At 40.8% G+C, this 17,874-nt stretch overlaps 3 protein-coding genes across 3 annotated transcripts; 1 reads left to right on the top strand and 2 right to left on the bottom strand.

The window, feature by feature from the left end:
- Positions 1 to 450: 450 nt before the first annotated feature.
- On the top strand, positions 451 to 3,440 carry rd3 (retinal degeneration 3, GUCY2D regulator; the record flags this gene model as incomplete). Its single annotated transcript, XM_080047456.1, has 2 exons — positions 451 to 743; positions 3,050 to 3,440. The coding sequence occupies 2 exons, from the start codon at positions 451 to 453 to the stop codon at positions 3,438 to 3,440; spliced, it is 684 nt and encodes a 227-aa protein (XP_079903582.1).
- Positions 3,441 to 4,224: 784 nt separating this feature from the next.
- LOC307265933 (uncharacterized protein) lies at positions 4,225 to 7,502 on the bottom strand. The gene is made up of 7 exons (XM_080047781.1): positions 7,367 to 7,502; positions 6,977 to 7,058; positions 6,273 to 6,425; positions 5,969 to 6,030; positions 5,787 to 5,873; positions 5,525 to 5,614; positions 4,225 to 5,432 (listed from the first exon to the last, which is right to left on the bottom strand). The coding sequence occupies exons 1-7, from the start codon at positions 7,367 to 7,369 to the stop codon at positions 5,382 to 5,384; spliced, it is 528 nt and encodes a 175-aa protein (XP_079903907.1). The 5' UTR covers positions 7,370 to 7,502; the 3' UTR covers positions 4,225 to 5,381.
- Positions 7,503 to 9,534: 2,032 nt separating this feature from the next.
- rhag (Rh associated glycoprotein) lies at positions 9,535 to 17,823 on the bottom strand (the record flags this gene model as incomplete). Its single annotated transcript, XM_080047592.1, has 10 exons — positions 9,535 to 10,226; positions 10,498 to 10,571; positions 10,716 to 10,786; positions 10,949 to 11,070; positions 11,972 to 12,109; positions 12,213 to 12,379; positions 13,026 to 13,173; positions 13,258 to 13,408; positions 13,911 to 14,094; positions 17,640 to 17,823. 10 exons carry the CDS (start codon positions 17,821 to 17,823, stop codon positions 10,161 to 10,163), a joined length of 1,305 nt encoding a protein of 434 aa, XP_079903718.1. The 3' UTR covers positions 9,535 to 10,160.
- Positions 17,824 to 17,874: the final 51 nt, after the last annotated feature.

Below are 17,874 nucleotides of genomic sequence, written 5' to 3'. Positions count from 1 at the left end.
GGGTGTGGATGTGACACCTGTAGAACAAAGAGCCAGTGGAAGAGGAGATGAGAGGGGGAAAAGGCCCTCAGGAATAGGACGTGTAAACATACAGCAGCCTATTTTAAATAGAAACAATAAAGGAAATCTTAAAAGAGAATTCTTGCTTTTTCAAATAACCTAGAAAAATACTGAACCACACCACCAGGTAAATGCTCAACATAACAGCTTGCTGCCATTCTGTATAGTGTAGCAGAGTGTTCTGTTTAATTGGTCTCCTATTTCAAGCTCTGTTCAATTGGTGAATAACCTTTTCCAAATTGTCTCATGTTGCTGTCAATTCATTACTTTGAATAAAAGTCTGATCAGTATATTCAAGTGGCAAACATCTGAAAAGAGGTCACATCCATTAGGTCATTTCAGTGTGAATACCACCGCCTCTGTTTGTCTGTCCCTCATCAGGCCGGTCCCATGGCTTCCTGGTTCGGTTGGAATGATGAGCCGTACTACCGGAGCCCGCGGCGGGACCCGGGCGACGTGGTCTCTGACACGCTGATGCTGGAGCTGAGCTGGCAGCTGAAAGAGGCAGAGAGGCAGCACAGAGAGAGGGAGAACGAGTACCGGCGCCTCCAGACCGGGGTGGACTACAGCTGGCTGGCTAGCACACCGCGGCAACACTACTGCCTCAGCACAGGGGAGAAGCTGGGCCTGGAAGACCTGTGCTCCAAAGTGCCACCGCCCTGCTGCGGCCTGGTCATACTAAAGTGAGTAACGTGCAAAAAACTGACCCTGTACAGACACTAACTGAATCATATAGTCAGAATACTTTACTTAAATACAGTCATATAGGCCTAGTACTTATACTTAAAGCTACAGTGCAAAACTTTTCCATTAAAATGAATGTTAGTTACATTCAAGCCAATTGCCAAATGAGTTGACACAGAGCTGATTAACTCAAATGTTTTACGCCCAATGCCCCACATGAAAACAGAAGTGGGCCCATGTCTTCGCCCATGGGCATTAGATCCTTACAGCTGCAGTAAAGTTACAGAACTGTTCACACATAGACTATAACAAAATCTATTTACAAACAATAGGCCTATTCGTTGAGTTGGTGTGTCTCAGTTGCTAGGAAACCCATCTCTTGACAATAGGAACTTGAATATGTGAATGCTAGCATTTGCCAATAACTGTTTAACACACAGGGCAAACGGTTAAGAAAGGCTCCGTTTCAACGCTGTATTAATAGTAATTAGCATTTACAAATTTAACTGGGATTCAACATGAGATTTTCTCATTTTAGAAAAAAAAATAAAAAAAAAATAAGAAATGTCACATCCAGATCACCACCAAAACGTAAAGCTATATTGTGTAACTTTGTAATATTAATGAATGTTGGCTACATTCAAGAAATCGCCAAACAAGTTGAAACAAAGTTGATTCAGCATCAGCTCCACAAAACTCTCTGTATTACTCAGTACCGTAGCGTTTACAAACTGGTGTCGCCCGCCGACACTGGGCGCAGGAACTCAGAAAGATCCCAATAGCGCCCAAACATTTCAGTTGTTGATTGTAATGCTAAAAAAACCTGTAGGCCTACGTACAGCAGAAGGAATAAAATCCATGCGCAAACGCCAAAGGCTTAACTCGTGCAGTTGGGTCGACAATGTTGTTGTAGCCTAATAGCACAGATGCCCCGCGACAGAAATTACGCACTTAAGTGCTCAGCAAGACGAGCGCGTCATAATTGCGCAGGTCTGAGCAAGACGGCTCATTCGCAAACGAGGCTATTGCTGAGCTACAGACAGACACAAAGCCAAACTAATCAGCTGGCCAATTTCTCACCCCACACGACTCTTTAATAATTATTTATTTGGTGTCCAGCGTGGTGACAGGCTCGTTTGAGCACAGAAAGCAGCTGAGCAGGAGTCTCGTTGTGAGTTTGACAGATTGGGTGAAGCAGTTTGACTGGTGTTAATGTTGGATAGCAGTGAGGTGCTAAATTGAAAGTCACACAAACACACAACAGGGACCAAGTGAAGCGTGTTTGTGTGATTTTAATTAGCCGACCTGAGGATGAGTCGGTAAAGTGTCAGATGTCCGTGAAGTTTTTTTTAACGGATGTTTTATCTGGAATAGCAGTACAGATTAGTTTTCCCCAAATGCCTGCCAGTCCTTTGGTTTATTTTAATTTTTTAAATACACCACCAAAAAATGACAAGTGACTGCTAGTCAGGCTGTGGTCCACATACAATGAAAATACAAATTGGACAGTAAAAAATCAATCAAAAGAAATATTAAATAGCCTAATAGAGGAGAGACTGTAGGCTATGCAAATTATCAAGGAGGTGGAAGATTTTAAAAGCAGAAGGATTGTTACTGTCTTTTAACTATTCCACCTTAATTTTTCTTCTTTAATGTTTTGCCTGTTGCTAACATTGGCAGTGAGTTGCCTAAACTATAATAAATATGATTCTGGCCTTGAATCACTTATCTTTAGCGCTGATTTGCGGTTTGTGTCCAAGTAGAAATCCGGCCAATCACCAGTTAACTGGAACCACTTAGCCTACTAGGAAACATGTTCACCTAATAATTGTTGTCTATTGAAAGGCTGATTACATCCTCTGCAGCTCTTGTTTAAAGGGACAGCAGGAAGGGGAGGAGAAGGAGGAAGTTGGAGTGATAGTAGTCGGAGCGTGCTGGTCACACAGGCTTTTAATTGTGGACCAAGTTGCTTTTTATAACATTTGTCGTTGTGTGGATGTTATTTTGGTCAAAGGCCAGAATGAAAATGTGTTGTCCATTATTTTCTTATGGACCTGTATATATATATACAGTAGCCTATTTATCCATGCATTCAAACAGTGCATTGTTTCATGGTCTGATAACCAGTTTCAAGGTAGGCTATACCGTGGTTTGAAAAAGCCAAGATTTCAAAATCGTTTTTCCCCCCTCCATCATACCATTCTGTGGTATCAACTGCATTTCAATTGCGCTTCCAGATAGTCCAGATTAAACTTCTCATCAGCTCACTACCTGTGTATGTTGTTCTTGCTATTGTTGTGCACAGGTTCAGGGAGGTGCTGCGAGCCAACGAGCCCGAGGTGCAGGAGGTGTCGGGCCTGTTTCGCTCCGTCCTCCTGGAGGTCATGGATCACCTGAAGGAGGAGAACGAGGCGCAGCGGCTCTCCAACCAGTGGAACAACAGACGCGCCGTATCCCTCATGAACTTCCGCTCGCGCATCAAGATCAACCCGTTCGGCAGCACGGTGGGCCTCACCTCCGCTGCGGCCGACAACGGCGGCGAGGGGATGAGCAACCTCCGGACCGTGTCGGAGGACGTGGAGAGAGGCACGGAGAGGGACGGCCAGACTAGGGAAGAGAGGCCGCAGAGAGGGTGGAGCATGCCCGACTTCAGACACAAAGACACTAGCAGCAGTTGTAGGTCCAAGGTCGTCTGACGTGTGCCGTTCACGGGAGAAGTGATGGTGGGACGTTTTAAGAGGGTGAGATGCAAGAGATCTCCAAGAGGACCCTTTGCTAGCAGTATTGCCACTTTGTAGCAGCCAGGCGAGGGAGGATAAATCCCTTATAATCCTCCTACAGTTTTCAGTATGAGACCAATTAGCATTTGATCAATTGACTGCTCTACCTTGAAAAAGGCAACAACTGAAAGGGCAATGAACAGGGATTTTCCTCTGATCTGTAACTTTCTCTTTTTTTACATGACAGTTTCAGCTAGATATTCACCTCATGCAGCAATGTTTTATGTTTTATAGACATTGGCATCTGAGCATTAAGGGATATTTTCTATAGCCTGGTAAGGATAGTTACGTCATTTGAAAGGCTTTTTTGACTCCTAAATGTTACAGGAACACATTAAATGTATTGTTACTTCACACAGCAGAGAGATGGACACAGAGGTGACCTTTCGCTGACAGAATGTATTGCATTAGATGTATGTTTAGATGATGCTCATTTAGTCATGAGACAAATTATAAGAAGTTCACATTAACATCATAGAGGGGTTGAGTCATGCACTCTCTCTCTCTCTCTCGCCACACTGCACTGTTTGCGCAATAATTCATCATCCAAGGTCAACAAACTGAAGGTTCTCCTTCTGTTCACTAGCCAGGTGAAATAAAGAGAGCAACACACAAAGAACAGGAAATGTTACCAGATTTTTTTGAGTGAAACATTTCAAAGTAAAAAAAAAAATCTTTCCAGCAGTTTATTGCCGTTTCATTTCTCTTTGTCACAAAGCAAAATTCAACAGTACACAACAGGTTTACTCCATCAAAATAAAGCTTTGAACTGGATTGATACACGGGGACTTACATCAATCGTATTTTCTAATTCAATTTAAGAAAAACGACTCATATTGAGATAATATTCATGACAGAATTTGGGGCAAATAATGTTATGAAAAATACTTATTAAAACAACGTTGAGTTGATTCTCATATCTTTTTAAACAAAATGTACATATTAATAAACAAGGATATCAGCAGACACTGGGGTTCAAACTTTCACTCTGGAAACATGACGGTCAGAAAACAAATATATGGGTTGTCCTAAACGTAGTTAAGGGCGACACAGCCAGCACGTAAAGAATAGGTAAGGGTTTGCGGAGTATGACTGCATATGAGAAAGTCGTGTATAAAGCCATTTTGGGTCTCCAGAAAGGTTGAGAACAATCTGATATATTGGCATATGTGATGTCACTTGACTCAACATTAGTTGAGTCTGGAAAAACTTCAAGATTGAAAATTCAAACAAATATCTGTAGGTGTGTGGAGCTTAACCGACATATGCAGTCATTCCTCATCTCTGCTTGAGGCTAAACGATTGAGGCTATTAGTCCCAAATAGCAAAACACACTCGATTCCCCGACTGAAATATCGACAAACAAGCTGCCTTCTGGGTAATGTTGTTGACTGTTTCTTTACAAGGAAGAAGAATGTGTGGAGTAAAAGGAAGACGGTATGTCACATTATGACAACATCAATTTTTATACAATTTTTTTAACCTGCCCATTGTGAGTCCTAAAATGTCGGTGGGAACGTTTTGAGTTAGACTGCAAGCAAAGTTGAGAAAGCAATCACCTGTTCACCCAGAAATCAATGCGCCGATAGATGCCGTCTTAATTCATATTCCACCTTCATCTGATGCATTTGCGCACAGATCAAATTTGGGATGATGCCTGCTCAACATGGACCACAGTGAAAATGGAGCTATTGGTCTGAACAAATAAATGTCCTTCACTCCACCTGGCTCGGTGCTGCCGCTGTGTGTCCATGTAGGTCGTGTTCAGCATGTCTTACTCAGAAAACTCAAGTTGTTGTTTCCTGAGTTCTGCTGACGATCCGGGCCTGAGCTCCACTAATGGCCTCCACGGTGCAATCACAGGGTAGAGTTCAAGAACTCCAGAAGTTCTGCACGATTTTTATCCGCCTAAAATAGATAGTAAAAAATACAAAATGAATTATAGATTCACAACTATAAGGTCACAAAGTCTTACATGACAGCTACAACGTTGACATTACCTGTTTGTCTTTCTTGGTCTTCTTTACTTTCATCTTTATCTGCTTCCCTGAAATCATGCTGTACTTTCCTTTTTTCTTGTCCTTCAAGTACTGAAAAAAAAGAAGAAGGAAAATATCACTTTAAATTATTACAATGATGTTGACAGACCAAATTCCGTAGTGTGCTTGTAATTACAAGTGCAACTATAATGTGCAAAATACATCTTTAGAGATATGTATTTTCAGTCACACAGATGGAGATTTTCTTCTCCGATATACTTACCTTAGAGATCTGTACGGGTCCCGAGTTTTCTTCTGCCTTTGCTTTCTTGTCTTTTTTACGTTTGTGTCGCTTCTCTTTCTTCCCTTTCTGTGAAAAAGAGTTGGACGTAGTGTTGAGTGAGTGACTCATTCAATATTTCAGTTACTTCAAATAATAAATTAAAGAGGTATCAAAGAGATTACTTTTTTGGGTTGTTTCTCCTTTTTCCTTTTCTTAGATACCTTTCTGGATTTACTGCGGGAGTCTAAAAACAACACATTCTTACTGTTACGATGACACAAATTGGTATAATATGTGGATTCATCAACATACTTTGTAGGGAAAAATGTCATAAAAATAATCAAAAACTTGACAAAAATAAAACAATAATAATGAAATAAATACATTTCAGGAGCAATTTAACTGACTGCAAGGCAACTAAAGAAAGAAGAAATTTAGCAGCCAAACATTCACAGACATGTTGCATACTTTTAAAGAAACACTTACCACTACTGCTGGAGCTACTCCGACTACGGCTGGATGAGTGTGATGACCCTGAAGAAGAAGAGGACGATGAAGACGAAGACGATGAAGATGAAGAGCTGGAAGAGGAAGACGATGATCTACTACGGCTGCGTTTCCGCTTCTTTTTTTCTTGTCCTGAATATGGAATAGACAGACACGGACAGTAGGACAAAGATAGACCTTATTATAAAACTTCACAGAAGGTGACACTCAAATTAAAAGGTGGTGTCAGCGATTAAGGTTGAATGCTTGTTGTTAAAATCACTTGGTCAAAATCAGTAAATCTCCTCACACCCTGCTAACTGTCTGTACTGTATGTGTGCTGAAAAAAAAATCCAGTGTTAATACACAGCCTAAGCTTTGTAAACGGGCATGTTGCTTGCTAGCTGTCGTGGGCCCTATTTGGCCACATTCCCTTTGTAGACATACCAGTTTACAGAGCGTAGGCTGTGAATTAACACCAGTTTTTTTCTCCAGCAGTACTGGATTGTGAGGAGCTATTCACTCATTTTGACAAAGGGTAATTTTGCCAACAAGCATTCTACAGAATCGCCGAGTCCACCCTTCCCCTTTGGAGAGAAGTTAAAATGAGAAACACTAATTGATAAATGTGTGTGTGTGTGTGTGTGTGTGTGTGTGTGTGTGTGTGTGTGTGTGTGTGTGTGTGTGTGTGTGTGCACACTCGCCACTGCTCGTTGATCTCCTCCGTTCATCTGTTCTGGAGCTTGAGCTGGAAACTCTGGACACCCTGGACTCCGCTTTAGTTGACTAAACAAATGAGATAAATGCCAAGTATATTTTTGTAGTGACTTCTTCTTGGATGTGACATACACCAACTGATGTGCGTCGTACACACAATACGGTTACACCTAAACCTTTAAAACTGGTACGCTAAAATGGCTATAGTCAAAACAATAATACACTTCTGGTTAACGACTAATAAGCTAATGAATCTTGCTTTAATTGTGTAATGTTTAACGTCGTTACCGGGGCTGCGTCTAATGAGCTATAGCTAAAAGCCGCTTTACGCTGATAAAAACCAACGATTACGGTTAAATAAGAGGCATTTGACTCACCATGACGACGGCAGAAAACAGCTAAATATATCAGATACATATACTGACACTACACCCGCTGAAAAAAAGTGTAAAAATATAGATTTATTCGCAGTAAACTCCTATAAGTTGTCATTAGCCAGCTCTCTGAGGAGGCATTTTGTATCCCATAGTGCACCGCGGCCAGCTCTACGTTCAAAACAATGGAGTGAAAAGAGCAGCGCCCCCCAGCGGTGAAGAAGAGACATGACACGTATCTCTGTGCGCTTTTAACACGTTTCAAAGATATTCATTCATTGGTCCCACAGCAAAGAAATACATCGTCTCAGCAGCAAAAGGGACAGTGCAGCAAGGTAAAGGGTATGATAAAATATGTATAGGCCTACACATGGATAGTAAAATGCTTCATGTCATCATGCTCTTCTCCATGGTGTCCTATATGAGAACCAATTTTACCTTGTATTTTTCTTTTTGCTGTGAAATAAATTCAGCAACTTCGAGATATTTAGACAGGAGCTCCGTAACTGTAACACAGGGCTGATCTTTTACCCTTTAAAACTTTTCTTGTTTCATCTAAAATCAGCTTGTGAAGAGAATTGTCACAAACCAATATCTGTTTTGCTTTGTAAAAACTGACAGCTATCTAAACTAATTGTAGGCTAACAAACTCTGACATGGAAAAGTTTTATTTATAGTAGGTTATTTCCTATTTGGATTTTTGAACAGGCCTATGCCAATTCAGCAAAAATAATGATATGAGTATTATTAGTTTACAGTGTTTTATCAGGTGGGCCTAATTCCAAATCGTTGACTTTTTTCCTTGGCATTGATTTGCTAATTATTTAATGGTAAAAATGACCACAAATATAAGTTAATAGTTCCACATTACTGTGTATGCCTATTATTGTTGGATGGAACATTGAGCTCGACTTATTGGTGCAAAACATGAAACAGGCTAATGTGGGTATGTCATTCTTCTGCAGGTATTTGGTCTTATAAAATACAAATCTGAATTCTGTTCTGCTTGTGATGCTGAACTTAAAATCTGAGGGGTTCAAACTTCTCCTAAAGGGGTTATTACAATCATCCTGCATGGTGCAGACATGAATGTCTGAATTAATTTGAATTGAAAATCATCCAGTAGTTTTTAAAATATTTCAGTGTCAGGAAATCACTATCAATTAGCATTAATATCCAATGATTGTTGATCATTTACTTCTGACTTATTGTCACATGCGATTGCAAAATGTATTCATGTCTATAAACTACCACAAAAAACACATGTAAAACCTGGTATTGTACAAAAACACATTTATTTTGACAGTATTAGTATATTATACAAATAAGAGCACATGTCCACTGTATAAAAATACAAAAAATCTTGATGCATTTCAGTGTATCTGGGCATCATAAATCATCTGACAAACTTAAAAAGATCATCGATTAACACTACTGTCTGTGTAGTCGGTTAAATCTAGCCCTGCAAATCCTATGTTTCACCTTTAAACACACTCCAACACCATGCAGCTCAACAAAAGATATGGAGAAGCAGGAAAATGGCTGCTCTCTAATGATTTAGATGTAAAGTTTGCTGCAGGTGTGGCGATTCAAAACTCAGACTAAAAATGAATCCAACAGTAACTCACCTAAAAGAGAGAGGTGCAAAAAAAAATTGCATTGGACGGATGGTAAAAAGTCAGCACATTGTAAAATTGGCACGTCATCATTTTTTTAAAAACTACCAGTGTGTGAGTTCCTGTTGAATTATTTAAGATATCTGACAAACATTTCAGTACCAGTTGTTTATTTTAGACTGCAGGGCTTTGATAAAGCTGACCATGTCAATCCCTCTAAAAGCTAAACTGGTATGTACACTTAAGAATACATTGAATACAAAACAGACAAAAAGGAGGAACTTCAGCCCGCCCAGTGACAGTCACTCTATCTATGAATGTGATCCTCATTGCGTTACAGAAATCCTACAGCTGCCCTCCGATTGATAGAAAACGATTTGTAAGCAGCGAAAAAAATTAGCAACGCCACAGTTCATTAGTTACAAACATATCATGCGACTATCCCTGCCCTCGCCCGAGCCTGGCTGCTGCTGACTCTGACTCCTTGCAGAAGAAGGACTGGGCTCCAGTGAGGTGATGTGAAGCAGCTTAAGGTCTAACTCCCTCTCTTTTGACCTCCGCTTCAGAAGAATTACGTGTGCCAGGTGCATGGGAATACAAAAGAATGTATGAAGAAAAAATACACACAATACTAATATCTTAAAAACATGCTCTTATGCTTTTTTTATGATATAAAAATGAAATGAAAAAAGAAAAAGCTTATGAAAGTGTGTCAGCAGTGAAGCTGCTATGGTGTGACCCACTGCTTATTTCTACAGCGGCTCATTACTGTTAGAAAATTGTCAATGTAAAAAAAAGAAAAGAAAAAAAATCCCTGAAAGTCACTGCTCCCCTTTCAAATTCTTATTTTTTTAATTTTTTTTTAAAGTGTAAATGGGAATGAACCAAATCATCATGTTTAAATAAAAAAATCCTCATGTATAATTTTGGAGTCTCTGTTGTGTAAACCTTTCATTGCCTTACAAATTCAAACGGCAATGAAAGAAAAAAACACTGTAGTGTAGACATGTCTCACAAAACAGTCTCAAATTTTGACTGAAACACAGCCGTTTTGGTGTCAATGTGTCCTGTAAATTGTTCAGTATTCAGATATATATATTTATTTTTTATCCCATTGACATAGCTGACAAATTGATATGTCTCAGACATGGTGTAGCTTCTTCATTCTCTAACCCAGACATTTAAACCTCTGCTTTGTTCGTGGCGTGAGCCAAGCTCTCCTCATTCTCCTCCTCCTCCTCGGGGACCTGGAAAACATGCAATCCAAACCATTTATACGTGACATAATGAAAAGAGACACAAATAATACATGGCAGTATCCGTGGTATTGGCATGATGATATGAGATTAGATCAAAAATAAATCTTGACTGTAGTTTACTGATGCAGTGAACCACATCCTTCTAATATGACCGTAACACCACTCATTTAATAACTTCACTAAAATAGAGGGCTGCAGCAGCACCTATCTATAGTGCAGAAACAACAGACAGGATTTATGAGGAATGGGAGTTTCTTACCTCCCAGTAAATAGAGTCATCGAAGCAGTTCTGGTCAGGAGGCTGGCCCCAGCATGGCAACTTCATTATTAAACCTTGAATAGAGAAAAAAAGAAGGTTTGATCACTCTTGTTGGACGCTAAGAACCCTGGCCACTTCCGCTGTGTGACAAACCCTGTGCTGAGGACTTAAACCGTCACGTGTCACTTTTATGTTCCTCGCTTTCCATTTCCACCCACCTGTAATAGCCCCTCCAACCAGAGCGAACCCAAGGGATGAAGCCAGGGCGGCAGCTTGCATGGCAGCAGAACTATTGAAGAAAAGGAGGAGAAAGAAGACAAGAATTAAAGAAACACCATTTAATTGAAGCATAACCTGACATCAAAGCTACATTCGGTTACATGCATGTGTATAGAGATATATTATTATATTATGTACACGTAAGATTTGTGTGGAGTGAAATGTCCCTTACCCATCTTTCTTGCCCAGACCCACAGCCACAATACCAGCCAACCCACCCAGGACGCCAGGCATGCCGTGCAGATTGTGGACACCACAGGTATCCTGGATGCCCAGGTTGGAAGCCAGGATGGGCTGCAGAGGAAGGGAAAAAAAGGTTTTTTGAAAAAGAGGAAATATGCATTTTGATTTTTAAGATCATATCAGACACATTTTTAGTGAAGTATCAAGTGTTTTGCAACTAATGATTCATTTCACTAGTTTACCAATTCTTTTCTCGATTATATGTGGGTCTTAAATAATATAATCAAATTGCAGAAAATGCCCAGAGCTTGAGAGTTCTGTCAAGTTTGGTCCGACCTAGGATTGGTAAACTATAAGATTTTATGGCAAAACAATATGTCGATTGTGGTGATATTTGTTAATGGGAGGATCGTGAATGTTTAAACCTCTTTGACTTGAAAAAGCTCTCTAACATAGGGTCTAATATTGATTTCCTGATTTATTTAAAATTTCCTTAAGGGGGCGCTACACTTTATCAGTTATTCCTTAATCCTAAACTAGACACCATGGCTGAAGGCTTGGCTCGCCCATTGTATCCCTAACAAAGAATGTGAGGCTCAACATAATTGTTTTTACAAAAAAGATAATTTGACTCCAGTATGTTTTAGAGACACTTTAAGATACTTTAAAATGTTGAGCATTATTGGGATAAAACTGTTAATCGCAATTATTTGGGGCTGGATAATCCTGAGATTAAATGTTCATATCTTCCATGCCCACACCGACAAACAGGCCAAAACTCAATGATACTTCATTTACCATCTTACCACCTTCATTAGGTGAGGAAAAAATACATATTTGAGAAGCTAAAACAAGGGATTTTTTTCTAAATGTTTAGTACTGTCTTAAATTACAAATATTTTTTTAAGACTTTGCAAATTTTCTGGAAACTGCCAACAACCCCCAACCTTTTAAAGTAACTTTCATTTTTAGCTTTTGGTGCTTGTATTACAATTGTGCAAAGTTAACTCACAGTTAGAAACTTGAAGCCCAGAGTGGAGATGGTGCCGGCCACCAATCCAATCAGCATGGCCCCATATGGCCCGATGTTCATGTCAGCACATGTTCCTACGGCAACACCACCAGCCAAAGTGGCATTCTGTATGTGCACCTGTAGTATATAAAGATAGAAAAACAATCAATAACTGGATTTTTGAAATGTTTAATTGGTGAAATAATGCTTTTTTTTGGATTCTAAAGGAAAGTTATCTGACCATGTCCAGTTTTCCTTTGTGCTCCACGAGGCTGGAGATGGCGTAGGCAGAGAGCACACAGGCGGCCAGTGAGAGATAGGTGTTCATCACTGCTGTGAGCTGAGTCAGGCCTGGGTCAGCGATGGCAGAGTTAAAACTGGGCCAGAACATCCACAGGAAGACGGTTCCTGTGGAACAGCGTGAAAAGAAAACAGCAATTGATTAATCTTTTAAAAATATCATTCATATCGAATCCCACTGAAAGTTTGATACTTATAGATTTAAAGGTGCACTAGGCAGTTTCAGGGGAGGGGGATTAGTTTACTACTACGACTACCACTACTGCTCCTATTTGCAGAACCAGCAGTTTACAAAACATTTTTTTCTATATAATCCTCAGTATTATCACTGTTAATCAAGACTGAATGATGTTAAGGCACCTTGAACCAAACGGAAGACTAGAACATGTGCAAACATAAGTGGTGGCCCTTATGCTGTAAACAACAACATTGTAACTTTTCATATAGCTTTCTAACTTCAAGGGATCTAATTGTCCTGTGAGAAATGTTTCTTTATTCAATCATAAGAATATCCATGAGGAAATGTTCACGGACAAACCCAAAGTTACAAAGTACTCAAACAGCCTATTTCTGATGAACAGTGTAATGTCACTATGGCTTTATCACTGCACATGCTGCATTGCTATCTGTGTCCACTAGGTGGCACAAGTCATAGCTGTGAAGGAGGTCAGAGATGAACCAGTGAGGGAGCCAAACAAAACATGTCACTGCTGTAAACATATGACTAATACATGACATCATTACAAGTGCTTACCAATCATAGCAAACATATCAGAGTGGTAAACAGATCCGTCGTTCTCGTGTCCGTTTCTTAGACCTGGTCGGTAAAGCACCCGAGCCACTGCCAGGCCGAAGTAGGCGCCGAAAGCGTGGATGATCATGGATGCTCCGACATCATTAGCCTGTGAGAGAGAAGGTGTTGATTAAGTGCACACAGCTAATGTTGCTGGGCAAAATGCAAGGGTTCACGGCCACTGTGTACTTACTTCAAAGACGGTGGCTACAAGATGCTCATTGGCAGCAAAGATGAAGATCTCCAGGACGGTCATGATGAGGAGTTGCACTGGGCTGGTTTTACCCAGAACGGCCCCGAAGGAGATCAGGACTGTAGCAGTGCTGAAGTCTGCGTTGATTATTCTGCAGGACATTGAGGAAAGGCAGTTTAACCGTCATGCTCATCTGTCAGAGCTACTCAGCATGCTAAGATGCGTTTTTAAAGGTGGTGTAAGTGATTTTCATCGCTTGTTGTTGAAATAATTTTTTGTCGAAATCACTTTAAAATCTTCTTCTCACAATCCGTACTGTGTGTTCGCTGAAAAAAAAGCCCTACTGTTTAAAACACATACTAGGCTCTGTGAAGGGGTACATCGCTTACAACGGTGGGCCCCATTTGTTAACATACCATTTTACAGAGCCTAGGCTGTGTATTTTCATCAGATTTTTTTTCTTTTCAGCGCACACACAGTACGTACAGGTTCCGGATATATATATATATATATATGGTGAGGAGATATTCACTGATTTTGACGAAAGGTGACTCTGACGACAAGCGTTCTCCAGAATCACTGACTCCACCTTTAAAAACTGCATGAAGGTCACTCAGATGGATTGATGAACAAAACAGAAAAGACATTCTTACTTGAAGATGGTGAGTTTGATCTTGCCGTCTGTCAAGTGAAAAAAGCCCTGAGTGAGGAGGCCCCACTGCAGGCCGAAGGCAGCTAGGAGCAAGTTCACACCCACACTGCTGAACCCGTATCTCTTCAGGAAGGTCATCAGGAATCCGAAGCCGATGAAGATCATGACATGGACATCCTGAAACACTGGAGGAATGAAGAGGGAGGGGGGTGGGGGTTAGTTCATGCTGCTTATTCAACCACAGGGCCCTGCTTTGTCGTGAGAGTCTCAACTAAATGTGGACGTGAAATTGAATCAGATGAATCGCCCTCACGATACACTGCCTTCAATTAGATACTGGCCATTTGCTGCCACATTGCTCTTCACGGCAGTGTTCTTTTGACTTTGTTGTTTAAATGATTTATCGAGCAGTTGCTGCGGGCCCCTTCACAGTGGTAAATTTCCGTCCACAGGGGCTGCATTGTCAGCCGTGACCCGTCGGCTGGAAAAGCAATTCAATCACACTATGAATGGGATTCTGGGGGAAAAAAACTTGGCGTTCCTGTTGACTTGGTGGCCCTGATCTTGAGTTAAAACTTATGAAGTCTCAAGGGGAGGAGACATTCAGCAAACCCTTATGATACTAGTATTTGTTGATGGCAACATTTGTTTGTCAGGTCCCATACATGGTGCTATCACTATATTCACAGCAATAGACTTAAATGGATAAACTATACAGTGGATAAACTATACAGTTGATTTACCATAAATCTCAGTCATTTTGGGGGGGGGGGGGGGGGGGGGTTTGGTGTACAAATGGGTGCTTCCGCCCTGAGCTCGTCAGGAAGTCGGTCTCCTGTTTCCCCAAAGGCCATTAAGCTCGTTAAGATGAGCCCCTCATGGAAAACCAATCAACGTGTACGTGTGCGAAGGCAGTGGAACAATGTGCTACATTTCCTCGGCCTGTAATGAACGTGAACGCTGCCACTATTGTCCCGACAGGACGCTCTTTACTTTCTGACTTTCAAAGGCTGAATTTACTGCTGCTCTGCGAGTCTTAAAGGAATAATTTGACACGTGGGAAATACATTCATTGACTCTGTTGATGAGGGCTAGTTAAGATGAAGTTACTGCCAACAGCTGGTGAGCGTATAGCTTAGCACAAAGACCAGACACAAGGGGAGACTGCTTCATAAGGTCTATTCGTACTGACAAGACATAGTTCGGCACATAACCCCACCCTCCTTTAAAACCGAAACACTTAGTTTTTACACTTCCATTTTTGATTGAACAAAACGCAATGTCACGTGTTAAATAGCGAGTATCCACCTTTTTCCATGAAAGAGAACATGAAGCATGCTCTGGTTTAAAATGCAGTAACTTTAGCATGACAGACAAATGTGTGAGATTAAATTCACCCTACTTTACAAACAATATACCTACAGAGAGAGTAAGTCAGCAAGCTCTTAACATTTGGTAAGGAGTGAGACATGAAACCTCTACTTTTGTGAGGAAGAATCCAAAAATGCATGAAATTTAAATCAAGTGTAATTTTGTTTTGTTGGGAATTGAACCCGGGTCTGCTGCTGGGCCCGGCCCGGGGGGGGGGGACGCCCTACCAACTGACTGAGCTAAGGGCACCCCAACTGTAATGTTTTGTCCAGTTTCTACACATGCTCAAAAAACTTGATTTAAACAGATGTTGCTTTTTAATCATTAACCAGCCCACTCAAACTGAGCTACTCAGATCTACTCAGCTGTTGCCTGGTAGCTCTATAAAAACGATTGTAGTGTGAATGTTGTCAGAAGAGATTCATATATTTCAAATATATTTGAAGTACCCTAATGTAGATTAACTGAATAATGACCCAATTGTCATCATCTCCACAACAACCCTCGACCGACTGCTGTGACTATCATCAGGCTGTAGTTAGGGATGATTAAAGTCATATCTCAGCTTGTCAAGCTTGAAATTCCTCAGTGATTGGTAAAAAAAAAGAAAGAAAAGAAAGTAATATAGTAAACCAATTATATAAAAAAACTGGTTGACAGACAGGTATGTGGATTCATCCTTGTGAAATGGCATTCTTAACTTTTATAGTCAAATCAGTTGTTGAGAGTCTGTACAAATTCACAAGAAAACAGCTGTGAAATGTTTATTTTTTGTGTTCAAAGTCCGCTAGAAAAATCCCAATGTGTCCTTGTTGCTCAACATGTGGTCAACATTTTTTTTTTTTTTCAACAACCACCTTGATATCAGTGAAAGCAGTTTGCCCTTGGACAGCTGGCTGACTGAGACTTGCTCTCCTTGTAGTAAGGGGCTTCTAGTGAGCAGATAGACTTTTAGGATGTTGGAGGAGGTAAAGCTGGAAAGCAGCCATGGTGACTGGCACCACGCCCAGATGTTAGGTAACTCTCTGGGGAAATGGGTGAGCCAAGTAGTGAGAGGGTATCCCCTCAGGGCCTACTGTAGTGCTTACTGTAGAGGAGAGATGCAACAAGTGCAAAGATTCATCATCTAATTTTTTTTAAAGTGACACATTTTCAGCCTTTTTTTTCTTTCTACAAAACCAACAATTTTTCTTCTTTTCCAAAGCTCTTAAGTATTGCTGTGTTAAATTATACGATACAACCTGCGTTAGTTTCTGTCACTACATTATTTTAAAATGCACCTGATTTTCTGCATGATTATTTGGTGAATGAGAGCTTTGACACGCTCCGCTCCACAGTCATCTGCTTATAGGTTTTCCTTTGAACATATAAACAGACATGTCTGGTATGCGATGCATAGTTGATCTCTCTGCACGCAACCACGAGCCTTCACGTTATCCACTGCTCATAGCCTAACCTCATTCAGCATAAAGATACTGTTGTACTATAAGACTATAAAACAAGACACCATTTATTGCAAAAGAAAAAAAAAGAAAACATCCCGCCTGAAGTAGAAGATATGCTCAGCCTTAAGCTAATCTCTGTTGGTCACTCTTGCCACACCCAGTCATATGCAGGCATTAATACAACTGGAAAACAACAGTATATGGCTGCAACTGTCTTTAATGCAGATAAGCGTCAAGTCACATTCTCAATAATCACTCAGTACCATGGTTTCTACATTAACACTTAATGAATTCAAACTGGCATCTGTCTTTGTTCTTTATGATGTATGTGTTTGAGCCAGTAATACCAATCACATGTGACCTCCGCTGCAGGAGCCCTGAGGCTTCTCCCTACAGGAACCTGTGGACCCCTCAGCTGCATGTGTATGAATAGACTTTGTGACGGGCGAGAACCCCATGACTCCTCTTATTGCATTCAGCAGACCTGCTCTGGAAACAGCACTCAAATTATGTTTGCAAGTCAATTGAAAAATTCCAACCTATAAAGAAGAGAATTCAATTTATTCCAATGAGAGACAGGCGGCTCCTTTTTAACTTCACTCAACCCCATCAAAGCTCAAGGGTCGACGACAAAAGCGGATTGTAGATTTTTTATTTATTTTTAAATAGAAAAGTCAGTAGAACAACTAAACAAATTATCTATGTACCCTTGCAGGACCTTGCCTCATTTAGGTGTACTTCACTTTTTGAGAGATAATTTCCACCAAATAAAAAGGATGTTAACCTCAAAGCTGCAGCAAAGGCAAAGTAGTATATCCATTAAACAATCAATCATTTCAAATCTCCTCAAAGACATTAAGGGCGGCTCAGTAGCAGAGCCTCCCTTTAGGGTGCAGCACCCAGGCAGAACTTACTGGGGTAAAGCTCCATGGGATTTGCTTCATGATGAGTCTCATTCGTGTCGTGGTCCCCGCCGTGTCCGTCACCTTTCCCATCATCGTAGACCACAAACACTGCAAACAGGATGATGGTGAGTATCTCCAAAGACAGGGCCACGATGGGGAACTTCAGCCTCATGTTGGTGGCGTACGCAGGCATCCTTAGAACCAACTCTGGGTTATCTCTCACACAGTCGGACCCAGCTCACTC

The sequence above is a fragment of the Ammodytes marinus genome (genome assembly GCF_949987685.1).
Source record: "Ammodytes marinus genome assembly, chromosome: 19".
Taxonomy (NCBI): domain Eukaryota; kingdom Metazoa; phylum Chordata; class Actinopteri; order Uranoscopiformes; family Ammodytidae; genus Ammodytes; species Ammodytes marinus.
Note: the sequence above shows the minus strand (reverse complement) of the source record. Positions and strands in the feature narration are given on the sequence as shown.

Coding starts and splice junctions, on each gene's coding strand:
- LOC307265933 (XM_080047781.1), bottom strand. Junction 6,031..6,272: donor GAGTAGCTCCAGCAGTAGTG/GTAAGTGTTTCT, acceptor TGTTGTTTTTAG/ACTCCCGCAGTAAATCCAGA. Junction 5,615..5,786: donor GACCCGTACAGATCTCTAAG/GTAAGTATATCG, acceptor CTTTTTTTTCAG/TACTTGAAGGACAAGAAAAA.